General features: G+C 39.2%; 1 protein-coding gene across 1 annotated transcript in view; it reads right to left on the bottom strand.

Annotated features, from left to right (window-relative positions):
- Nucleotides 1-2,556: 2,556 nt before the first annotated feature.
- Nucleotides 2,557-27,386, bottom strand: part of KCNB2 (potassium voltage-gated channel subfamily B member 2) — a 295,859-nt gene continuing 271,029 nt past the window's right edge. The window contains exon 3 of the mRNA XM_007063578.4: nucleotides 2,557-7,684. Within this exon, the coding sequence (XP_007063640.2) occupies nucleotides 5,513-7,684 (2,172 nt within the window). The 3' untranslated portion in view covers nucleotides 2,557-5,512. The remainder of the gene's footprint in view (nucleotides 7,685-27,386) is intronic.

Below are 27,386 nucleotides of genomic sequence, written 5' to 3' on the forward strand. Positions count from 1 at the left end.
AATGAATTTCTCTATATATTTGCACAGCCGTATCTGCCATTTGGGGGTAATGGGAGGAGAACCAAAGCTCAACAAAGAGACTTTACTGTGAGTTTATTTTTCAAGGAAGTGTTCAAATATTATAATAAGCATGGTGTAAATGCCCAGGTAGACAGACTAGGTAGATGGAGACATAATTCACTGTTTTGAGACTCTCAATGAAGAACCATAGGAACTGCTGTACAAGCACTGTAGGAGAGTTAGGGTCAGAATTAGAGCCTTAATGCTATATTTCATATCCATATTTTCTCATTATCTATGTATAAGACCAACAGATATATTTTTTTTAATTGACAACATGCCTTGTTGACTTACAGTTTCTTTGCCTTTCTTTCCCCTTTATTGCATTTTCACTTCCTGGTGGACCTGGGCTGGCTACTGTGAGACAGCCTCTTTCTGCCATTGTTTCATTTACAATGTTTTACACAATCAAATCTCTTCATTGCCATCAAAGCCAAGATTGTGCATTCGTGAAAATAAACATGTAATCAATTAGGGTGGGAGCCTCTATCAGGCCAACCTGGAACTTTCCCCATTGACTTTGCTTGCAGTTTGGCCTGATAATGACAACAGAATTGAGCCCTTGTGGCAAAGCTATTTTAAAAAGGCAGTAGCATAAGCAGTTAATGAACTACTATGCAAGCACAAGAACTTCAAAGTTCAAACTATTTTAAATGCAATATTCCATGAAATTCTTAAAGAGTCTAAATATGGTATTCAGAATTCTCTCATTTCTAACTCATTTTGCTTGTAAACATAACTAATTTCTATTTCTATTTTCACTTATCTATTTGGGATTTAGTTTCAGGATAAACATCATTCCCAATAGACATAAAGAACCTTAAACAAGCTTCTGATCCATATTTATAAAAAAACAACCATTAAAACATGCCAATGTTTTTAATCTACAGATGATATGTATTGTTAATAGGAACTAAGAAACCAATTACTGCTTTGATTTAAAGATTTGAAACAAAACTACAAGGTTTTAGAGACATATTTTTGCTTATGTAGTATGGCAGTGGAAATAAACAGCTGTTCAGCTCAGTGGCTTTGGTGTTGTGTCCGATGGCAAACCACCGCTTTAACTTGAGCAATGTTTGACTTCTAAGCCCAGTTGTGAAATGAGAATGCAGTGCATTATATTGCTGCATCAGCATAAGGGTTCACACCTTCTATGAAATGAAGTTTAAAAGGCTTTTGATGTTTATTAAAAAGGTGTAGTTGCTTTACACAAATTGTGTAGTGCAATAACTTTATTCTCCATATTATATTCTTAAGCCCATATGTTTCCCATATAACCATAGTTTGCCGTATGTATTTACTTTGCACTTTGTGCAATATATCACTTTCTGCCCCTCCTCTGGAACAGTGTCATTTAGACAATCAGAAAATGTAAATCTCTTTTAAACATGTAAGTTTGGCTAAAACATGGAAAATTAATTACAACTTTGATTCAGAATTTTGAAATCAGTGTAAAAATTTAAAAAATACTCTTTGCCTATGTTTCAAAATCATCTTAATGAATGATCTTCATGTTCCAGGGATGCCAAGAGCCAGACTCCAGTTTCAGTTGCCCGGGTGTGCGTGTAAATCTGGAGTAACCAGAGTACCAGAGTCGCTCTGTTTATACTAGTATAGAATCTGGCCCCAAAACTCTAAAAGGTCTCCTTCTATTGTAATATATGGCAAATGGGAGCAGAATTGGGTCTGAAATGGCTCAGAAGTCTCAGCAAAGCAGAAAAAAATGTAGGTCAAGTAGTTTTGCATAATTTTAAAGGGATTAATTTTACTGAATCAAATCACCCAGGACCATGCTTCTGATGTATTCTCTGTTGGAGGAAGAGACAGGCCCAGTCTTGTAGCCTTTACTCTGGTCAATATTTTAATTTGGAGTTTTGCATGAGTTAGGTGTTCAAGATTGGGCCCCTTGTTTCTAGGCTAGGCTGGAAATGCCCACTGTGCAAGCCTGTGTTCCTGGAAATATAATTCAGCATGATCAACACTGTGCTACGTGAACTAGACTATCATAGAAAACATTTCTAAAGCCTGATCCTTCTTCCCTCAAGAGTTCTAAAATTACTATGACTGTTATTAACGAGAACTACATTGGCTTTGCCTGTTCAGTTGCAAGCTTCTGTGCTTCTCTGAACATGTTTCAAATATGATGGCCAATAAGGGCCCGGTCTTGTGATCTTTACTCAGTCAAAGCTCTCACTGATTTTACTCGGGGCCAAATCTCAAAGTTCTTACTTTGGTTTTATTCAGCCCTTATTCGGCCAAACTCCCATTGGTTTCAATGGGAATTTGCCTGCACAAGGCATGAGGGCTTGATTCTACACCCACTGAGTTCTCAATAAAAAGAAAAGGAGTACTTGTGGCACCTTAGAGACTAACCAGTTTATTTGAGCATGAGCTTTCATGCATCCGATGAAGTGAGCTGTAGCTCATGAAAGCTCATGCTCAAATAAACTGGTTAGTCTCTAAGGTGCCACAAGTACTCCTTTTCTTTTTACGAATACAGACTAACACGGCTGTTACTCTGAGTTCTCAATGACTTTACTAGGAGCAGAATTAGGCCTTGATAAAGGACTGATTTAACTCAGGGGAGATTTAAGTATTAAAACTCCAATGAGCGCCATATGGTCAGACTCCTGCTCCTGTACAGAAAGCCACTGACTTCAAAGGGGCTCTGACCATGTTCAGAGGTCCACCTGTGTGGAGAACGTTGTGGCATCAGAACCGTAGACCTGCGGGGGTTGCCTGAACAGAGTCATTAACCTGAATAGGAGTTTTCCCTAGGTTAAAACTAAAGCACTGGGCTCCATTTGGACGAAACCTGGTTTTAATTTTGTTGGCTAGAACCTAAAGGCAGATCAAATAGGATTGTGTGATTTCAGAAAACTGTACATAGAAAATACGGACCGACCAACACTTTAGGCATATAAAATGGACTGGCATTTAGTCTTAGTCATTGAAAATATCTACCAGTAAACAATACAAATAAATATAGAAGATTTAACGACTAGAAAACATTCAAGAGATAATTTTTAGAACAGTGAAACAAATGGTTGAAAAGTGTTCAGCAGAGTGCCTCAGAAATAGGTAAAATTATATGTAGCAATAGAGTTATCTGGACTGCAACTAAGGACAGAAAGTGCATTTTTATTTTGAGAAGTAATGACCAGACACTGATTGGGAGAAATGATATCGTATGCCAGGGTTTCAAATCACACAAGAAACACTTGGACTCATTCTGGTAAAAAAAAAAAAGTCTTTAAAAGACCAACAATTAAAGATTTTTCTATTTTAAACCAAGGAACTATGCTGTGCTTATTATTTGGTCCAGCCAATTGAACAGGTATTTGGGGTTCTATCTTGCAGCCCTTACATAGGTGAGACCTGAGTAAGCTCTGCATGATCAGCTCTGTAGTCTTTTGGGGAAGGCAGCTTTGTAACAAAAATGTCCTCTCTTCTAAGAGAAGCACACCATGGACTGGATTGTCCCACTCACTTAAGAGAGGGGCAACTCTGTTTAAGTGAATGAAAGCACACGGCTGGATCCTCAGCCTCCGTAAATTGGCCAAGCTCCACTGAGATAAAGAGAGCTATGCTGATTTACACCAGCTCTCTACCTCAAGCACTTTTATGGCTCCCATTACCACAGCATGTCAGAGCCTCACAAGCTTTAATATATTTTTTATTACAATACCCCTGTGAGAATTGTTCTTCCCATTTTACAGATGGGGAACTGAGATACAGAGGGGCTAAGTGACTTGCCTAAAGTCACACAGGAAGTTTGTAGTAGAACAAGGTATTGAACCTGGGTCTCTCAAGTACAAGGCTACCTTCCTAACCACTGGAAAATCCTTCATCTCAGGTAAGGAGCTGGCCTACACCATAGCAAGACCACTGTCAGTAAGAAGGGAATCAGGCTCTATATTTCTGAAGTAGTCAGAGGAAAATATCAAAATGAAATTATTTGTTTTTCACAAGGAAAAATATTGGCTAGTTTACATTATTGTGAATCTGCTTATTCATCAGACATATGGGGATTTATGAACTGAAAAAATCTACTAGATGAAGCATGTATTTACAAAGATTTATTGTCTCTTTAGTACATGTAATATTGTTACTTGATAAGAAAAAATGAATAGCTTCATTCATGCAGGAGCTTCATGGGTGCATTATAAGCTAGGTTTGGGTTCAGCATCTTTCTTTTCCAAGGCTGAGACAGAGCTCAAGTACACCCTAAAAATAAAGATGCTTTGGCATTGGGGGGAATGGGGTGGCTGATATTTTTCCTTTAATTAAATGCTTTTTTTCTGTTGATCCATGGAGTGGCAATGGCAACAGCCTTCAAGATAACTGCTCCTCTGACCTCCAGCTGGAACATGGGCATCATAGTTAAAGAGAAAAGAGAACTGTAAGTTAAAGGGGGAAAATGCTAAAAAAGGGCCCTCAGGAGATCATCAAATAAAACAAAAGAAATAAAAAAATTCTTCAGCAAAAACAAGAATTGAAAAGAATTGTTTTGAGAGTGAGAAGTCCTTGGATATAAACTGTTTCATTCTTGATGGCCATTTGGCCCTATTTATTGCCACGGCAATAACTGTATGGTTTGTATTCTTATTTGATGATGGGGCATTGTTATAAATTAGGAAATTCTGGCAGTGCTTTTATAAAATATTAAATGCTTCAATTCTGGTCATTAAATCTTTACTTTTTCTCAAGAATCCTTCATTTAAATTACAAATGCAACAACAAAGTTTGTGCAAATAAAAAATGATTTACAGCACAGATAAACTAAAAATACTGTAGTCCCTTAAATAAACAGATATACTCATGAGCTTTTTAACAGAAAGCAAGATATGTGAGATGCTTTAAGCAGAAGTTGCAATTTTGCAACATAAGTCTGTACAAATCCTCCAGGCAATGTGCTGTGAAGGAAGTACCTGTGTCCCAGGAAACTTGATGTCCACAGATCCTTGAAAACAGTAGCTCTCCCCCCGACCCCAAACTATTTACAAATATATTAATTTGCAAGCTCAAAGCACCTTGTTTCACATCATTATGAATGCATGCATTCTTTTTTAATCCTTTCATGTGCAAATTCTAAAACTCCTTGTAACCAAGAGAAAAAAAAGTTCAGAGTTTAAAATCTGTCTACAATCATAAAGTGAAAGGATCAAAATGTCAGACTTTGCAGAATACTGGCTCCTAATAGAGCTCTCTTTATTTTACTCACTGTTCTTGAGTCATTTTTTTCTCCCCTTTTGTTTGTTTGTTACAAAAAGCAGTCTTGGAACTCTTTACTTAAACAGTACGTAAACTAAACAACTCTTCATGCCATGCAAAAATAACAATTTTATGCACTTCTTTTTGTTTTTGTTTTGAGGCTTCCATGTTTTAGTTCACAGGCATTGCTAACTGTGGTTTTAAGAAGAGTTTTTTTTATTGCTTTTGTGACTAGTCACATGCTGGTTTCACGTGTGGGACAATAACCAGGTTCTCCTGGATTTGAATGAATTTCTGGGGCAAATAAATGGTTTTCCATTTTGTAACTTTCTTGGTTACTGCCCTTCTTTACTTCACTCCCAGCATGGTAAATGTCTTGAGTACAGTTGTGGCCCATGCTTTTGGGTGAAGAAGAGCTGACTCTTGGCTCGTCTGTTAAATGGGTGCCATCACTGTGTTTGTCCCCAAAGCAATTTGTTTTGATATCCTGCTGCTTTTCGTGTTTCACACCAGTGATCTCCATGAAGTCTTCTTCTTCTTCAGTGTCTATTTCAGTAAAGCTTCTCTTCTCCTTCGAAGGGAAAGTGAAAAGCTTTTGTTTGGGAAACAGAGGGGATGATCTTTTAGGAGGTCCCTGGCAAAGCGTCGAGGCATCAGCACCCAGCATGATGGGTCTTTCACCTTGGGGTGAATTCTCTTCTAAAAGAATGGTGCTAATATGCTGAGATGTAGACTGTGTAAAGTCCGCTCCTGCTGTTACTGGCAATGGCCTCACAGTGCTTGGTGGAGTTTGTGGAGCACTGCCTCTGTTTTCCTTAAAGTTAACTTTAAGGGATCTAGGTTTTAATGGATTGTTACCTTTTAGAGAACTTTTGGGGCTTTCCATGGCACTGTCAAAACGCAAGTGACCATACAGGACAGTTTGGGAGCCACAACCATCGTTGCTTGCAGCAGTGTCAATTGGCTTATAGTCAAAAGTGACATCTTTAGGGGCAAACGTTTTCTCTCTTGTGAGTGATACAAATGGAGAACTCTTTGTTCGTTGGTTGTCCTCTAGATTAACAGAGTCACTCGGGAATCTCATTTGCAGGTGAGAGCCAAGGTAAGGAGGAAGGGGTGACCTTTCTGTTTCTGTGAAGTCAGTTGCACAACTGGTGAAGCTATCAATACTAGATGTGCTTCTCATGTCTGTTATTACATCTGTATGTCCAGCTGGCAGCTGATCTCTCTGCCCAGGGACCTCTTCCATTTCTATTTCTTCCTCATACTCAAGTGGTTTTGCTGGCTGATCTTGGTAGCCAGCATTAAGATTAAGCTGAGACTGAGTTTTAGTAATTTCATTATATAACATCTCTAGTTTTTGAGCACTCAGGTGTTGTGGGCTGGACGCAGCAGCAGCAGCATTATTCAATTGCTCATGGGAGCCCTGCTGACTAACTTCCTGATATTTGTTCTCAAAAGACTTATTTGAACTTGTTTCAGACATTGTCCTTCTGGCCCACTTCCACCTGCTCGGAGATAGGTGATTATCATCAGGTGTATCCTTTGAACTGGCTGGATTGCCAGGCTTTCCTGTGTCCACTGCTACGTCAATGAGTTCCATACTGCGTGCAAAAGCATCTTTCAGGTTCATGGAGACAATGCTTCCATTTCTTTTAGCTCGCTCAAGGGCCTCTCTTCTTTTAATGGCCTTTTCCTGCCGTTTTTGCTCCTTGTAAAACTCAGAGAAGTTATTCACAATGATTGGTATGGGCAGGGCGATTACCAGCACTCCAGCAATGCAACACAGTCCTCCAACTATTTTTCCGAGTAGAGTCTTAGGATAAATGTCACCATATCCTACAGTGGTCATAGTGATGGTAGCCCACCAAAAGGATGCAGGGATACTGGTAAACTTTGTAGCATCTTCATCCTTTTCAGCAAAAAACACAAGGCTGGAAAAGATCATTATTCCCATTGCTAAAAATAATATCAACAAACCCAATTCATTGTAACTCCGCCTGAGAGTGAAACCTAAAGACTGAAGGCCTGTTGAATGCCTGGCAAGTTTAAGGATCCTTAGTATCCTCATAATACGAAATATCTGAACCACACGCCTGACGTTTTGGAACTGCAGCACACTTTTGTTGGACTCTGTGAGGAAAATGGTGACATAATATGGCAAAATGGCCAGTAAATCAATCACATTTAATGGACCTTTGAAGAACTTCCACTTATTTGGTGAGGACAGGAAACGCAGAAGGTACTCCATAGTAAACCAAGCAATACACACAGCTTCAACATGTGCTAACTGGGGGTTGTCATTTGGTTGTCCAAATTCATCTATTTCTTGAAGCTCAGGTAGTGTGTTGAGAGACAAAGCAATGGTTGACAGAACGATGAATAGAATGGATACAATGGCCAAAATCTGTAAAACAAAATAAACAAGGCTCTGGTTAGCTAACCATCCTGGAAGCTAAAAGTAAAGGTATTTGTTAGTGGTTGCTTGTATTCTTTTAAAAAATGTGTTAAGTGCTCCAAATAAAGTCAAAATTATTTAAAATTTTTCTTTTCTTTTTTTTTCTTTCTTTTATTTGATTTTCACAAAGAAAAACGCTAGATTTACCCACACCAAGTCAAACACTGCTTCTCTTACTGACTGCAGAGGGTCTACTTATGAGTAAGGTAAGCATGATTTGGCCTACAATTTTAAAATAAAAAGGTTGGTGATATTCATTAATTCAAATTAACTCTACAGGCAAAGAATACAAAATGCCACAGTTTCTGTAATTACATTAAACATTCATCTTTTAGCATTCAGCATTAAATGTATTTTAAACCTTACTCACTGGTGAGAAACTCAATGGCTGATTGTGATGGGGTGTATGACCCCACACTGGGCTTGAAGGGGTTAAAGGGCTGTACTGGGCCCAGATAGCCCCACCTCTCCAGACCTGCAGCGCATGCTCCAACTGAAGAAAGAGTTGAAAAGGGAGCAACCCAGCTCAGAAGGAGGGAGGCTGGGGAGGAGGACAGACTTTCCATGGAGGTTCTTGACAAGGATGCCAGAGAAGCCTTCCAGAAGGAGAAAGACTATGTGTTGAGCCTGGTTGTGGCTGATTGTTTTGGTTGCCTTTTCTTTTTGCCTCATATCAGACTGGAGGAGAAAGGCAGATGGGAGGAAGTGACCCACGGAGGGTAACTCAGAAGACACCTTCAGGGGCCAGACACAGTTGACCCTCCTAGGGTCATGGGTCAGAGCCTGGTTGAATGGGTGGGTCCAAGCTCTGCTGCCAATGACCCCTATTACAGGAGGGACATAGACCTCCTGCCACCTCAGTGCACCTCTGATTAAGAGAAGGACTGGACTGCAAATCCTACTCACAGAGAGGATGGCACTAAGGATGGCAAACACTAGGCCTCCTCACCCCACAAAGCACTCTATTAAACCAATTAACATGTTCTGAAATTAATCATTCAGTTTAGTTAATTTAATAAGCCATAGTGCACACATCTCTCATTTCATCACAGATAAAATCAAACATCAAGTTTTAAACTAGAAAAGTCTAAACAAGGAAAGAAAAAGAAACGCCTTAAGAGCCTGATCCTGCACCACTGTGATGCCTACGACAGTTTGGGCGCACTTAAAGAATGAAGGAAATGGCCCTTTGATTAGGCAAAAGCTTGGTTGAGAAGTAAAACTTTATACAGTAGCCTGAAGGCAAACAAAATCAGGTTCTCACAGATCACTGTATGGAACAAGTTCCACCGATTGTTACCTTTTACAAAAAATGCCTTGACCTCAGTCTAAGGAGAAACATTTTGCCATTAATTTTAACGGGAAACAGGCATTTCAATGTCTTGTAGCGTTCATTTTGTCAGGAATATCTGGTCATTTCCCTTCAGATAGCTAGCATTATGATAAAAGAACAGAATATATTACAGAATTTAATGGTTTTAGCATTTAGTTCAATTATTTGTAAGATAAAGGAATATGGGCAGCCTTGAAATTATTTATGAACGTTTAACAGTTATGAGAAACAAATCTATAGAAGTACTTTATTTGGAAAAGCATATTTTTTTAAAAAAAGCCATAATTAACTCAAGGTTTCCATTAGAAGTACTAATGTTAATTATTTTCTACTTTACTATTTAATTGATGCTCAGTCAAAGAGCATTTGTTCTCATTTCTCAGAAATGGTTCATTTAAAACCATCTTTTGATGTTTGGTGTTCTTCCAAAGACTCAATAAGGCAGCCAGAAGTGCTCTAATATACAAAAAAATGTGGAGTGCAATATAGCAATATACAAATCTGTCCTACATATGACAGCTGACTCACTGACCCCAATAGAAATAACAGAGGTAGGGGGCCATTGGCTTGGGCTAGCTCATACTTTGAGAGGTACATCAGTCTTTTCAAGTCGGGCTGTAACTTATAGCAGACTCAGCTCTCTAAACACAAACAAAAAAGGCCACAGAGGTCTGAGAGTCATTCCCAGATATAATCCCCATTTTTTTTCAACTCAAAATAATGTAGACTAAACATACAAAGTAGAACCCATCACCCATACTTTGGAGTAACCCAGACAGGTATGCTTCTCTCCAAAGTCTTTCCTGTCAACCCTCTTCCTTCTGAGGAGAACCATTTATATTAGGGCAATAAGAGCCATCTACTTGTACTCAATGAATCCTGAACCATCTCTTTTCGTCTTCCTTCGACCCACAGTCCAAGCAGAGGGAGGAAAGAAGCTATGCTCTAATTAATCTGGGCTGTATGTGTCATTACACCTCTATTTAGGGCATTGCTAGGGGCCTTTTCTCAATAGAAAGTCATCCCACTACCCACTCAGGGAAAAGAAGTGAACATTAGCAACCTGCTACAGGATGGCAAGAGAACGTGGAAGGGATAACATTGCATAGCCAGGTACCAATAAGTGATCCTGGAACTGAAATCCTTCATGGCCAGAGGTCAGTTATCAAAGGAATGGATTCCCAAGCAAATCATATTGCAGCACAACCACTCCTCACTCAACTGTGAGACATGCCCCAGCTATGTTAGAATATCAAGTTTCACTGTGTAAAGGTTTGAAGCCTACATAAAGCCTGGGGTATTGCACATACCTCAGCATCCTAGAATAACATTGTTGTAGCTTGCACATCCTTGGGTTCTATAAAATATTTAATAAAACTATAATTTTATTTAAAAAATGTGAAGAAAAAATAAATACATAATCAGACTTCATATTGTAATACAGAATATAATGTAATACAGAATATAAAGAGTAGTATGTGAAATAGCCAGGTAGTACAGGACAGAGTTATACTGAGGTAATAAAATCATGAAAGCAGCATTTGTCTAATTTGTCATCAGACCTGGCTTTAGTTAGGGGATGCTGGCCAGGATACAGGGGTTATTTCATGCACTTTTCAAAATGTGCAGTAGGACTGGAGAGGGGAAGATCTCATCTTGTAATACAATATGAGGGGAATGGGTGACTCTGAAGTACAGCGGTATAGGGGTAAAAATCAGGACAGGGGGTTGCGGTTAATAGAAGCCTATATAAGAAAAAGCCCCAAATATCGTGACTGTCCCTATAAAATCGGGACATCTGGTCACCCTACTTATAACACTGCACTGCAGTGTTAGCATTACATACAAGAAAAAAACCTTTTCTAGGACCTGGACACATGACCTTCTTGTCCAGAGAAGAGAGTGCAACTTAGTGAATCAAGGTGATGCTCCCTGTTATCTCTGAGTCATTTATTTTTGCTGCCCGTTGCTGGTAACATGCAAATCCTGCGTTCACCAGGTGTTTCAGTAAGAGTTGAAAATGCACATGGAAAGGCAGATTTGCAATATGGTAGAATTATATTTGTCAGCTATATACCTGTTCATATTTTTGAAGGATGTTTAGTACAAAGGAAATAATTTTGGTTTCCTATAATCATAAAATCATAGAATTGTAGGACTGGAAGGGACCTTGTGAGGTCATCTACTCCAGCCCCCTGCACTCATGGCAGGACTAAGTACTATCTAGAATGTCCCTGACAGGTGTTTGTCTAACCTACTCTTAATAATCTCCAATGATGGAGATTCCACAACTTCCCTAGGCAATTTATTTGAGTGCTTAGCCACCCTGCCAGTTAGGAATTTTTTCCTAACGTCCAACCTAAACCGCCCTAGCTACAATTTAAGCCCATTGCTTCTTGTCCTATCCTCAGGGGTTAACAAGAACAATTTACCTCTCTCCTCCTTGTAACAACCTTTTATGTACTTGAAAACAGTTATCATGTCCCCTCTCAGTCTCCTCTTCTCCAGACTAAACAAACCCAATTTTTTCAATCTTCCCTCATCAGTCATGTTTTCTAGACCTTTAATCATTTTTGTTGCTCTTCTCTGGACTTTCTCCAATTTCCCCACATCTTTCCTGAAATGTGGTGCCCAGAACGGGCCACAATACTCCATTTGAGGCTTAATCAGCTTGGAGTAGAGCGGAAGAATTACTTCTTGTGTCTTGCTTACAACAATCCTGATAATACATCCCAGAATGATGTTTGCTTTTTTTGCAACAGCGTTGCACTGTTGACTCATATTTAGCTTGCGATACACTATGACCCCCAGATCCCTTTCCGCAGTACTCCTTCCTAGGCAGTCATTTCCCATTTTGTATCCCAATTGATTGTTCCTTCCTAAGTGGAGTATTTTGCACACAAGAATTTAAAGCTTTTATTTCATTGGGACTTTGCAGTGTAATTAAAACTGTGCATCATTCCACATGGTATGTTTTAATTACAGGGCATCCTCGGACTTATGACACCCGATTTACATTGGATGCCACTTATGACGCTTTTCAATTGACTGCCCGTTTTGCCCTTACGATGCTTGTTTTGCTCTTATGATGCTAGATTTGTATAAAGTTCCCGTGAAATCACTTCCTGGTTGTGTTATACTGGTATGGAGCTGGAAGTGGTCACTTCTGATTGGCTTTGAGGCAGCAGGATAGCTTGTTGAGTTTTTATGTTTCTTTGAATGCTGTTTACAAAATACAGTGTCCAGTAAATACATTGATGTTGCAGCATTAGTCACCTATAATTCATTTAGTACAAAAATCTGGGTTATTGTGGTGAAAATAGCCTACCAAGCCTTGGTGCAGGAATCAATCCCCCCTTCATACCATTGATTCCTTTGGGAAAGGCGGTTTGGGCTTACAATGTTTCGACTTATGATGCAATTCTAAGGAACGAATTGTGTCGTAAGTCCGAGGACTCCCTGTATTGCAATTAATTAGATTTTACAAGTCATTAGGCAAAGCCTGGCAGGGGAGCAATAGTAACAGCAGCAACTGTCTACACAAGAAAGGGTTTGCCAGTATAGCTATACCCTCCCAGTGGAGATACAGCTTATACCAGCAGGAGTTCTTTTGCCGATATACCTTATACCAACAGCCTGAATAAAATATGCTTTACCGGCAAAATGTATTTTTTGCTGGCATAACTGCACCTACACTAGAGCTTCTGCTATGTTGGGTAGGGGTGTGATTTTTTTATACCCTTACTCAACATACTATGAGGCAAAACTTTTAAGTGTAGACCAGGCCTGATGGAGACGAGTGAAGTGAGAGGGGGAACAGCCGAGCCCTTTGAGAAACAATGCCCTAGAGGTTCAGAGCCAAGCTGCAGCTAAGCTTACGTGTCTCCTCCTCCAGGCTCCTTGCCTCATACTATTTAGTGCTGGAGTGGCTGCACAGAGTTTAGGATTACTGAGGGAAATATCTGAGATACGGCCGGGCCACTTGGCCAGAATTTTGTGATTAATTAGGAGATCAAGTAACCAACCTACAGAATAAGGTGTCATGTTTAGTATTAAATGAGTAGGTGCCATAAAAAACAGAGGAACCTGTGAATAGAGACACACATTTACCGTACATTTTATCCTTTTAAAAGGCTTATTCATTTAACATACCCACACGCATTACAGGCACATATGCAAGTTTTCACACACAAACCTCATCATTCTTGAAATTTGCTTTGGTTCTTTCTTACTCCACATTTCACTCTTGGAAAACCTACTCTCTCTCTGAGTAGTTTAGAACAGCAGCACAAAAGACATTTGAAACAGCATGGCAGTTGAACTATAATTCAAGACAAGCAATAGTTTACTTAATTTTTTCTTTCTGTGTTAAAAATGAGTATCATCCATCGATAAAGTGTTAATGGCAACTGATACTATTTAGCTACGGCTACAAAAATAAACCTCATTCCGTGTTTTAAATATTTCCTGCTAGCCTAATGTTTCTGAAGTAATGTGTGCACAGAAATTTTTTCTCTGTAGACCAATACTTAAACCCTGATCGTGCTTCTATTGAAGTAAATAGTAAAACTCCCACTGATGTCAAAAGTGCAGTATCAGACCCTTAGTGGGATTCGGTAGATACTGAAGCTTCAATATTCTTATGGCAAGAATTAGCAGCAATCTGTAGGAAATTTGATAGATCTCCAATATTAAACTGCCATTAAAAACTGGCTTTGTTCCTAAGCATCTAATTTACTCGAACTCATTGACCATTATTACAACGATGTAGAAAAACGTTGTTTTTTAATTATACAAAATCTGAAGATCATTACATAGGGGGTACAAAAAGAAAGGAAGAACATAAAGGCATAATGTAATAGGCATTCTTGCATTCCTCTCACTCTGCAACAACCCTTTTTATAAAATTACTTCTGAGGTCACTCTCATTAAAACCAAATTATTGCACGAAGTGGTGGAAAGGACACACTAGGTCCAAACTGAAATGCAGCCTCCATGTCAAGAGAAAATTCAGAGCTGAACTGAATCAGTCAGTATAGGAAATCAGCTTAAATTAGTTTAAATTTGCAATTAGATAAAACGAGATTAGCTGTATTATCCCCTTTGATTTGAGTTCCAGTTACACATTTTTTATCTGCATCACACATACAACCATCACATTTGGCATCTTTTTGGGCACAGAGGGAAAGGACCGAATGGGCACAGAAACCAAAACTACCCTTTTATCCTCTGGGAGGGAGTTGATGCACATCGATGGGGGAAGGTTTGGCAAATCTGCACTTCACTGCCCTCCCTGTACTCTTCTGTGGACAGAACTTCAGTTGCCAGCCCTGTCAGCCTGGCTTTCACAAGCACTAAAGCTATATACAATTATATTTGTACCAAGTATAATAATTTACAGCCTACAATGTTTGCTTGCAGCTAATGTGAATGCAGGTACAAGTGTGGACCTATGGGCTCCTAAATGTTTTTGTCAGGAAAAGAAGAAAAGCAAACACCAGTATCCCATTATGTTTTTGAAGCATTATTAAAAACTTCTATATTATGAGCAAATGTCTTGTGAAGGTGTATTAGGGTGCAGGGAGTCTCTCTCCCTAAGGCATCTGCCCAAGGGTAAGGAAGATATATGCATCCTGGGCTTGATCCAAAGCCCACTGAAATCAATGGAAAACATTGATGTCAACAGGTTTTGGATCAAGCCATTAGGGCCCCACTGAATATTGGGTGGAATGCCCAGATATGCTCCATGGGAGCATGATCAGCTGGTTTATACGCATGGCCCAGCTCTTGGCACAGCATGTATAGATGCTGCTGTTGGCACCTGGTGCTAACAGAAAGGAGCATTCCCAATTGTTTTGTCTCTCAACCCTATGAATCATCCTGTGGGATGGTTCAAGGATGCTCCCCCACACCAGTGTACAACAAAATAGTCAGCGCAGAATTTGACCCCATATGAAGTACAGAGATGACCCGAGCTGATTTCGTCCCTGCCATGAGCTCTCACAATATGTATGCCATGCTGCTGCTGTGTTACTGTGCCTACACACCATTATTTGTAATGGGACTTTGACAACACAGTTGTAGCCGCACATCCTTTCCTAAAGTTCCCCTTTTGAAAGTTCACCTCTCTAACATGATCGCTGCCTTCAGACTCCTGGGGCAGTCTAAACACAGTGAAGGGGAGGAAAATAATTTAACAGAACAACATAAATTTGATCAAAGCCACATTACAATTACAATTAGCACATCTGATGAGACTTTGACCGTGTGTGCAATTACTGAACAGCTTCTCTCTGCTACTCATGATCTCTTTCCTTGATGATATTATTTAAATTCCTGACCTTTCAAGTTCCACTTTTCCCAAAATCATTGTTGTTTTTTTTTTTAAAGGACTCAGCTTGAAATTTCTCCATTGACCTTGAAAAGATATGCATTCAGAATACCATGAACTCCCAATGTAGAAGGCCTGCTCAAGGGCCGAACCACTTAATGCAGCACTTGTTTGGCACAAAAGTGGTACATAGGGGTCTTTTTACTGACTTTCTGTGCTAGGTGAATGTCAGGGTAAAGGCTCAGTCTGGAAGTCCTTATTGAGTCCAAACTCAATGAGAGTTTTGATTGAGGATTTGAAGACTGAATCCATAGACACTCATTCTTTACAACATCCTTAAAGAACATTGTGCATAGTTGCCAGATTTGTGGGAAAAGACCCCTTTCTCTTCTCTACCATTCTCTGTTTCTGTCATATAGCCCCCTATGCTTGGGACAGTTTCTCATGACCTCTATTCCTTCGGATCCCTGTTTAGCCTCCAGTTTGTTCACAAAGACTTTCTACACTGATCTCCCCAAACATATAATGCTGCATCCTTCTTGTTCATCTTCTTGCCCAATACACCGTATTTGGCTGGAGTAGATTTTAAGGGCCAGTTTGCCCCAGGGTAGATTTAAGCATCAGGATTTAACAGGAATATGGGCTGGATAGCCCACTTGTGGCTGAATACAAAGGAGGTTTGGTCTGAGATGCTTGCAAGGCAGGTGTGACAGGGAGCAGTCATTCCTGGTCATGTGGATTAAGCCTGGAAGATGGTGAACCAGGAAGTTGCCAGAATCCTTCTGGCCACTGGGGATACTGTGGTCATACACAAGAAAATCAGGTACAGTGTTCCTGAACTTTACAGGGAAGATGTACACATTTATCAGTCACAGGGGCCAATATGTGGTGTAGACAAATTGGAGACTGAATTGGTCAGAGGCAGCTATCAGGCAATGAGGTGAATGGGGACGGGTGGCCAAACTATTCACTGGCACCTCCAGTGGCCAATACATGGGCTATGCGTCAGAGGTAAACATGAGTGAGAGACCTGGGAGATAACTGCTGGGAGATATCTTATTAGCCCGGAGAAAGAAGGGAAGATCTTATGTTTTCACAGAGTTAAGCACTTTTCATGCGTACCCTTGTTCCCCCCTCACAGGGGGAGGGTGAGAGGATTCAGAGGGGGGCTGAATCCTAGCGGTTAGGCGGAAGGGGGTCCAACCCTGAATATTGGTTATTGGGGATGGGCTTAACCCCCACATTAAAATAAAGAGTGAATGCAGGTACAGCCTTCTCCTTTACAATGCATCACTGTCTCTGTTTCATTCTTCTGCATGTCTTGATCAACACATATAATGTGTTAAATAGGAAAAAATTCCTATTGAAGTCTTAGTATTGCAGTTAATACTTGAAGAATCTATTATAATTACGCCTCACCCATTTAGGATAAAAATAGCTATCAAATCAGCTATGGTAATTTTGTTGTTGAATAGTGAACGGCCATCTCAGATGGAGACATGAAATCAATAGAAAACTGACAGGCAGTATTTAATACAGAAGAAATGTTAGTTCATTCTAATAACTGAGGACATGGTCCAAAATGCACTGAGGTCAACAGGAATCTTTCCATTGATATCAGCGGGGTTTGGATGAAGCGCTGAACTTGAATATCACATTATTGACAGATGTTGTACTGATACTAGTTTATAAATATAACACAAATTGTTTAATACAATGATTCAATGTAATGCAGATTCAAAGAAAAATAAAATATATTTCTAGCTAAAGTTTACTGGTAATATAAGGGACAAATATAGTTAAAATATAATTTGTCATGTTGCTCCAAAATATATGTAAAAGCAAAATAGAGAAGTTTTAGGAGTGGCGTGAAAACCAGCAGTTTCCATTTACAAAGTGTTCGCCAGTTCAAGGGTCTTTTTGTTGGTCTTTCATTTGGATTCCATCACTTTCACTTTGGGGTTCAAAAAAACCATCAAGGACTCGGAGAAAAATCAGCCAATGTTGCAGACTTATGCCTGATGTTGAATGAAACAATAAAACTCTCCCTGGGGGAAAAGTGTGGGTTCACTCAAATTTCTGCCCACATTCACTCAAAAGGTCCACAAACCTTGAAGCCTTTTGATGATCATAGGCTGAGTTATACTGGTGTTTGGATTTTGTGATGAAAGCTTTTCACAGTTCTACTAATTTGCCAGACTGGACAAAGCTTAGTATTATCATTGCCAACAATGTGCTAGACTTTTTGGAACTTCCACATAAACGATGCTGCATAAATGACCATTCCACACTATAGGCACTATTCTGCATTCCTTGCACACCGCAAAAGTCTACTGGCCTTAAGGGCATTTTAGGTGACCAAGGAGTGCTGACTATCCCATGGTGATAATAATGTATCTAGACAAACACATAGAATCAGACTATAACAGAAACATTAAATAGCAATGCTCTATGGAGCTGTCCATGAAGGTGGTGCTGAATAACTTACCATGGCAAATTACCAAATATAACACTGAAATTGCATAGTTCCATTCCCATGCCTTGTATAAACATAGGTTTTTTGCTATCATCTCCTTATATAAATGAAGATATGAAAATATACTAGCAGTTTATAAGGGTTATATTGGAGTGAGATTTATTTCTGAGACAGAATATCACTGAACTGGCTGGAAAATGTCTCTAGAGGTGAAATGTTTCTATTTACTGATTGCTGTTAAACAGGTTGTTAGAAATGGCAGGGAAAACAAGGCAGAGCCAAACAAGTAGCAGTAAGGAAAAATCAGATAAGAATGATCATTTAGCTGTAATTAATTGTAATATGGTTTGTTGACTAGATAGTATGGGAATCATCTTATTTGATGTATGATTTATTTTGACATTCCTCATTTTGATACAGGAAACTTGTAGTTTTTTAGCTTTTACTTGAAGCAGAAAATTGGATGTATTTGATTTTATATATATAAATGCTGCCAACACAGATATTCTGTTACTTGGTTCACCTCATAGTGAATGTTATTCACATTTGTTGATATTTAAATGGAGTTTATTTAAAGCTGAAATCTCTTAGGCACTTGAATTTACATTTGACTTGAGATTCACATTTAAGTTCACTGTTAAACCATTCTCATTTAATCAACTTTGCCTATCACTGGCCTTGATTTTCTTGAGGTAACATAATACATGGAGTACAGTTGATCTTCCAAACTGATGACTGCCATTATCTATCAGACCAATTTTTTTGTTCAACTACATCAGCGGTTCCCAAACTTGTGAAATCTGAGTCCCCCTTCAGGAAAGTGAAACCAGTCATCTCCCCTGGTAACCTGATTATGTATGGTTAAAGGCCTGCCCATCTTAATTCATACATCTTCTGCACACACCTCATCAGATAGTCCTTTGCATGCTTTGAGAGGGGCATGCACCCCCACTTTGGGAAACACTGGTATAGATAGTCAAATATGATATTTCCTCTTCTTTATTACATGAACTGCCAGACAGTTAATGATACTGACATTTAAAATATCTTTGGCATCTGAGATGACAACACCCCTCACAGCTGTTGTTACAGGCTCTCTGCAAACATTGGCAGATATTGCCGCATCAGTTACACTCACTTGAGATTTTGATTTTTTTCTCTATGGCCATAGCAGCTAGAGACTTAGTTTTTTAAGAAATTGAGGCTGATAATAGAGAGGTCTCTTTGCACCCTGTCCAGCTAACCCTTTGCCTTCTCAGTGGAGAGGTGGGAGCACGCCCAGACATAGGTACACTGCCTTATATGAAAACTCCAGTCACAATCTGAGGGACTTGCTTTTATCACAGCATCCATGGTCCCACAAGGCTATAAAATTTCTTCTAAATAAATACTTTTGTTTTTGGAACCAAAACAATCACAGCAAATTAAGTTTAAAGTTAACCCCTGATATTTATTATTTTTGTTTTACAGCTGTCTTGCTTGTGCTAAATACACCGAGCAAAATTCACTTCTGTATAATTCATGTGTTTTAAGAGGCTTAATAATTCTATTAATGGCATGATAATCCTACCAAAAATGAGAACATACTGAAAACATATGAATATGAATGCCGATTGTATACGAACTGCAGCCACATTTTCTAAAAGAGGGAGATCATCTGACAATCCCAATTTCATCACTTCTCTATTGATAAATAAATTGTTTGTCATTACTTAACTCCCACAGATAGTTAAAAAAGTAGAAAGAAAAGGAGTACTTGTGGCACCTTAGAGACTAACCAATTTATTTGAGCATAAGCTTTCGTGAGCTACAGCTCACTTCATCGGATGCATACTGTGGAAAGTGTAGAAGATCTTTTTATATACACACAAAGCATGAAAAAATACCTCCTCCCACCCCACTCTCCTGCTGGTAATAGCTTATCTAAAGTGATCACTCTCCTGACAATGTGTATGATAATCAAGTTGGGCCATTTCCAGCACAAATCCAGGTTTTCTCACCCTCCGTCCCCCCCCACACAAACTCACTCTCCTGCTGGTAATAGCTTATCTAAAGTGACCACTCTCCTTACAATGTGTATGATAATCAAGGTGGGCCATTTCCAGCACAAATCCAGGGTTTAACAAGAATGTCTGAGGAGGGAGGAGGGTAGGAAAAAACAAGGGGAAATAGGTTACCTTGCATAATGACTTAGCCACTCCCAGTCTCTATTCAAGCCTAAGTTAATTGTATCAAATTTGCAAATGAATTCCAATTCAACAGTTTCTTGCTGGAGTCTGGATTTGAAGTTTTTTTGTTGTAATATAGCAACTTTCATGTCTGTAATCACGTGACCAGAGAGATTGAAGTGTTCTCCGACTGGTTTATGAATGTTATAATTCTTGACATCTGATTTGTGTCCATTTATTCTTTTAAAAAAAGTAGTTTTTCCTATGCTTCATTGCACAACAGCCTTGATTAGGATCTAAATTTCATACTCTTTGTCTTAAATAACACATATTAACTTAAAGCCAGTTTTATACAGTATTAATGCTAAAGGACAAAAGAAAGGTGCTGGTGCTTAACTAGACTCCATTTCTAAATTCCAGGAAAAAGATACCAAATTGCTTTTGGCAGCTGTACAGTAAGATTCATCCATGAGACTCCATTAACATACAGACATTTTATTCAAAGGCAAAAATAACAGTCAGTCAGGAATGGGAGGAGCTGCTATTGAATAATTAATAAAACCAAAATACTCTGCAAATGTAAATTAAAAGGCCGCATCCTTAGATATTATTTTTTAGCTTGTTGAGAGTAAATTGCAAGAAGATTTTAAAATGGAATATTTAGATAAACTAAATGTGATCATTATGAGAAGTTAGGTTGAAAACCAAAGTGAGATTTCTACATAGAATCCTAGAACATCAGGGTGGGAAGGGACCTCAGGAGGTCATCTAGTCCAACCCCCTGCTCACAGCAGGACCAATCCCCAATTTTTGCCCCAGATCCCTAAATGGCCCCCCCTCAAGATTTGAACTCACAATCCTGGGTTTAACAGGACCAATGCTTAAACTACTGAGCTATCCCTCCCACCACCAATGATGCTATAAAAGAACACAATGTGCCTGATATAAACTGGAATAACCCCATAGAAGTTGATGTCCCTAATTCTCCCCATTTGGCTGCTTTATACCAGTGAAATGGCTAGATTGGTTATATGAGGATTTCCTTGGTGTAAGATGATTTCCTTTGTGTAAGCTGGAGTAGCAGCTCTACATCACTACTGGCCCAGCCTCAGGTATAGGGCACATGGCTGATAAATAGTGTGTTTTGTGAGGCCATCCCTGGTTGGCCAAAATGGCCCTTTGGCGCTACAGACCACTTGGTGTAAATAAAAGCAGCCTTGAGGCTACTCTAAATTGTGCCAGGCACCAGCCCTAAGATCAGGGAGCTTCAAAAAGTGGCATAAAGCCCTTTTGTGTCCTGCGGCAAGCACAATCTGGTCAAATCAGTGAATTTGAGCCAATGTAAGAAGGCCAAATATTTATAGCAGTGAATTTCATGTTAATCTTTTCTGTATCTTACAACCTCAATAGTTTTTTTTATTCTAAATATTAAGGAAAGTATGGGGTCAGATCCTTTCTGGGGGTGGGCAGAGACACAAGCAAGCCAACCTGTAGTCAGGAGTAAGCGCCTGGGATAAAAACTGAATGCCTCTGTTGTGGACTTTTTGAAACTGTGTGGATATGCTGCTTTGTAGACCTTCCATGACAGCAGCTGCAGTGTACATTGGGGCATGGTCAAGTGTTCGTGTACACAGTCCATATATTAATGAATGCATATTCCATAACCCAGGAATGGTGTCTATACATAGCCCTTTTCAACCCAGATTATCTCTAGTCTTAGTAGTAATAATCTGGGAAAGGGAAGGGCTGTGCACAGAAATGTGTTCCTACTACTGGTATGAAGACTGCACTGAATTGAAGCTGTAAATTCACAGCCAGGCTACAGGTGAACAACGGTTCTCTTGCAGAATGTATGGAAAGCGATACTGGGTGATCACCCCACAGTCCCTGCTCTTGCTAAAAGTGTGCCCAGGGTCATTGTGTAGTTCTTTTTTAGTTGGATCATCCAGAGTCACACACTAGCAAGATGATGTTTTGCAAGCACATAGTGAACGTTTCTCTGCTAAAAAAGTTCATATCTTGTCCCAAATTTCCCCAATGTTTGGGGTAGTTCAGACCCAGGGCTTGGGCTCAAGCCCATCTCTAGTCTATACATAACTCCAGAATGTTATTTAACCCCCCCCTTGCATAATTGTGGATGAAGTTATTTGTTACATATGATAATTAGCTACCTTTACCATGACATCATGCAGTCTGTGAAGCAGTCACTGACTTAGTTTAATTATTAAAACAAATATTTAAATGTCATCATATCATGTTTTGAAAGATCAGATTGTACCAACTAAAGATTTGATATACAAAACGTATTATCCACCCATCATTTATCAGTTTATCTTACTAAGAACTCAAACTAATGGCTTGCCTTATTAAACAGGAAAGCAGGTTTTCAGTTAGGTGAACTCTCCTAATTTAGGCCCATATTTCAGACTAAGCATCTGCCCTGAGTAGCCAGGTCAGGTTCTGAACAGATAGGCAAAGAAAGAATTCTTCCTCCCAAATGGTGGAGAGGCCTAGAGCAGTGCTACACACTTCCTGCATTGTGGAGGGTGCTGATTTGTCTGGAATATCTACTTGCCTGTAAATATCTATTATGCTCCATATCATTACATCCTTCTCACACTGCAGGGCTTGATTCTGCTCTTGTTGAAATCATTGGGAGTTTTGCTATTGATTTCTATTGGAGCAGTATTGGGTCCCCAGATGGTGCTTGAATGTATTGGTAATGTTTACTTCAAGAGTGACTAACAGCAACATGAGATCTTTTCTGCCTAAAGAAACTAAGACTTTGGAACTTAATAGTGGTATGGAGACATCAGTTAAAGGAGATCTCACAAGGCCTAAGCTAGAGCTTCACAGTCATTCAAGAAAGTTTCCCTATTTTAACCAGTAGATGTCTCTGTTTTATCATTCAGATGTTGACAAGGACACCAAGATTTCTGCTAAAAGTGGCTAAGAGTCCTTATAGACTAATAACCCACGAAGTAATCTGTTCTATGGTAATATATGTATGTATATATATATATATTAAAATCTAGAAATGCCTTAATTCTATTAATCAATCCTGGCTTGATCTTCAGATTTGCTGACCATCTGGAGCTCCTGGAGGCTTCAGTGGGAGCTGTGGTTGCTCAGCACCTCTGAAAATCACCCGTCTGGAAAAGTCCTATAGAAATTAATAGGGATGAAAGATAATTTAATACAGTTCTATTGAAATTAATAAAAAAATCTATAGTTTGTAATAGAGAATGATAAAACTCTTGAATAGGTTTTTTTGACCCACATCTATAGAATTCTGTAACATGAATATTCAATTTTTATTGAATTCCATTGAATTTCAAGATCCTGTAGAAAATTTATTTTCTACTAGATTTTGCTCCACCTCCCTATGCATAAGAAAAGGCATTAATGTATATAGTAGCATTATTTCCATATCAGTACCTAGAGACATACATAATTATGCTTTTATTTTAAAAAAAATAATGATTCAGGACTCAAAATATTGAAACCTAATTCGAAAAAAAAACCAAAACCTGACACAGTGATTTTTAATATATATATGTGGAAGTTCCCCATCAGTTTCTCCAAAGAAATAAGACAAAATGTCAGTATTCTAAAATCTTTGTAAAATTGACCTTTTCTTGAATTATAGAAATGTTTTAAAATTGTGTCAGGTTTTTACCATATTTCTAGGAATCATGCAGGAGAAGACTATTTTGTAGTCTTTGCCCTTGTTTGTTTTACAGGTAAGAGCCACAAGATTAGTATCTGGATCTGGAGTTTTGGTTCTGCTATGTGGGAGGGTCTTCACATTTGGGATGTTGGATTCAGCCCACTATAAAGAGAAGGCCCAATTGCGAAATCTGGATCAGGATCTGGGTTCAAACTCTGAATTGCATCAATGTTTGTGGGGGTTTCAATCCAGATTCTGTGCTCACTGGATTGAAATCTCCTCAGACATTGGTAAAGTTTGAAATTGTCTCTCATAGTAGTTAAAGTATATTACAAAACTTTATGGGCCTGATGGAGCCAAGGGCAGTTTTGCCTAGCTTGCAGTGTAGCTCATATGAACAAAATCCTACTCAGTGATTTAGTGCTTGATTGTGCCTGTTAGGCACAGCCTTGTGTTAGGGGCAGGACTTCTTCAGGACTTCTTCAGAAGGAGCACTTCCCCAAGAGAGAACAACGCATGTGCACACTACTAAAATCCCTCATAAGGTGCAACATATTCCATCCACACAGTGCACACGGTAGCCTGCTCTGTTCCTGGCAAGTGGGGCTAATAGAGCCATGATTCTACTTACTTTTTGCCCTATACTGCCCCTTTTAGAATGCTGTGTGCCCTCGGGGGAATAAGAAGGCAGCAGTCTCCAGGCCCAGAGGAGTGTAATTCTTCATGGTCCCTGTGCCAGTCATGCAAGGGTAGGGAAGTCTCCTTAGTCCCTTGTTCACACTGCACGACTATGTAAGGGTCAGGCACAATGAGGGATACAAGCAGGAAATCTAAGGCTCAATCCTGAAAAGACTTATTACCAGGCACTGTTCCCCAAAAGCACCAACAATGAGGAGTTGACTGCAAAGGGGGAAATCAGTGTTACGTGGCTTCAAGAAAGGGACCGAAATATCTGCTGAATCTTCCTGACTGTACAGTTGACTGCCAGGCCATAGAGACCAAAGATGTTTCCATGACTGTGGCTATGAATCAGTAGGTCTACAATTCAACAGAGCCTTCATAAAAAAAACAAATCTGAAAATAAATTCTTCAGGTGAACACAGTCATAATGTGGCTATTTCCCTTAACACTGTATACCATGAAATTTCTCTTCAAAGAATGGTATAAATATGTTATACTCAGATTGTGCCTTCAGGAAATCTGTTCTGTATATGATGACTATAAAATCTATCTATTTCTTTTAACTGCCTGCATCTGGCAACTTATGAAAAAGACTCAGAGTTGATCCTTCAAATGGAGACCTTGAGGGTGTTTATGTTGCTTACCTCTACCCAGAGATTACACAAAGCTTATGTCTACATTCAAAATGCTGTATTTTAAATAAACCACACTCAGATAAAATGAGGATAGTAAGGATGATAGAGTCCTCTGTTGGCCAATATCTTTACAAAGGGGTTGAGCATTGGACAAGACAGCCTTTAAAGTCAGAATCTGTGTTATTGATTAGTCATTAAGAAATATTAACCAAAGTTACGAAAATCTTTATGAAAATTAACATTTACTGTAGGATGAAAGACGATAAATCCATGCGTCTTTTAATAAAGAGATCTCTCTCTCTCTCTGTCTCACACACACACACACGCATTGGAGAAGATAGCCTTTAAAGTCAGAATCTGTGTTATTGATTAGTCATTAAGAAATATTAACCAAAGTTATGAAAATCTTTATGAAAATTAACATTTACTGTAGGACGAAAGATGATAAATCCATGTGTCTTTTAATAGAGAGATCTCTCTCTCACACACACACACGCACAGGCATGTACACAACACCTACCTTTAGGGGGAATCTTGGCATAGTTCAAGTACCAGTGAGTTATAGCCAGAACAAATTTGGCCTATAATGTGAGAGTGAATAGATCACTACTATATACTCTTCTATATGATTTCTCTGAGATGGCACTATTTCAGCACAAAGTTACATTATTTCACAAGACAAGTTATTTATAATTGCTTCTGCAGGCTGTAACTTTGCTGCTGTATTAATGGTCCTCCATGCCTGATATAGTCTCTGTACATAAAAGTAATGAGGAACACGTATTTATCAGAGAATATTTGTTTTTACTGTACCTGCAAACCAACAGACATTGATTTATTTCATTGCTATTAAAAGAAACGTGGTGATTGTACTGTGGCTGGATTCTGGATGTGAAATGATTTATCTTTATAATAATTGAAGTGCATGCTTCTATAATTGTCCCATGCACATTTGAAGGATAAAAGGTGGGAGGTAAGTGATTTGTTGCTCCTGGTGCCATAAGTGTGGCATTAGTAACAGGAGAGTTAACATTAATCTGAAAGCAACTCAATAGCAATGCTGCCTTTTCTGTCATATCAAGGTGCAAAAATTCATGCAACATGGAGTTTAAGGAGTCAGATTATCAGAGTAACTCTGAAGTACCCTTCTCAGTTTTGGTTCTGTCCAGCTGATATGTGAACTGATGTTTACAGGAGGAGAGAAAATGCTTTTCACCTTCAAGCTCTTTCAACAATTGCTAGTCAAGGTCTATCTTTGCTTCTACAAGACCCAGTACAGTAGTATCTGAACTTTTGTCTCAATTGTAAATTTTAAAGGGGACTCTAATTTGACACAGGCCATCAAAAGGTTAGGATTATTTAGAGACACTGCACTACATTGACCCAACTGACTCAGGGAAATGTAATTACACCACCTGTAATTAGTCTGCTCCTCCCACACTTGGTAGATGAGTTGACCCTCACTAAGGGGCTGTGCTGGGGATTGAGGAAGTAGTTCTAAATGGTGGTGGGGCTCATTGTATATCCTGACTATGCCCTCCTCTCACTGCAGACTGCACTGGCCCCAGGAGAGTCTCCTAGGAAAGGGGAGGTTGCATCATTTTCCATCACAGCATCTTTCTCTTTTTGTGTATGAAAGCATAAACTGTGCCCCTTGGGCTTTTGGCTTTCCCTGGAATGCCCCTCTAACACCCCTATCACAGAAGGCCTGAGGAGTGGCTTCTCTGTGTGCTTTGGTAAAGCCAGACAAGAGCAGAAATCTTCTGCCCTGCCAGACACAGATTTCTTCGTGGACACGTTGTGGCTGGAATTTGACAGTGAGTCTGACTCATGAGAGGTAGGCACACACATAGCACCAATGAGCTATTGCTGTGCATCTATAATGGATCAGTTGGGGAAGCATACCATACATAATTCAACAAGACCAAAAGCAACTTCTATGGGTTTTTATCAGCAGGAGGTTTGTTTCAGAGCACCATGATTTGGGTAAAATATTCCCCTACAGGCCAGAGAAACCATAGCAAATTTGAACACAGTTTCCAAATCTTTCTCAGTGGAAAGCAAGGTTCCAAAGAGGAAAATGGTGCCAGTGCACTGTATTTCCATTCTTATACTGCTTCCTTTCACACTTGGTCCTTAAATACAGTGAATGGTGCTGATAAAGCAAGGGATGCAAATAAAAGTTCACCTATAGTGTTAAACATAAGTAAAACTAGTAGTACAGGTGTTGATGAACTGTATAACAAATATGAAACCTGAAATGTAAGTGGCTAGTTTTCCTTCTTCACAGAAATGGAAAAGAAGGGCCCAGTTGATACAGTTACAAAAATATCTCACAAAACTGGGTGACTGGGCAA

This window comes from Chelonia mydas, chromosome 2 (assembly GCF_015237465.2).
Source record: "Chelonia mydas isolate rCheMyd1 chromosome 2, rCheMyd1.pri.v2, whole genome shotgun sequence".
In the NCBI taxonomy this organism is placed as follows: Eukaryota; Metazoa; Chordata; order Testudines; family Cheloniidae; genus Chelonia; species Chelonia mydas.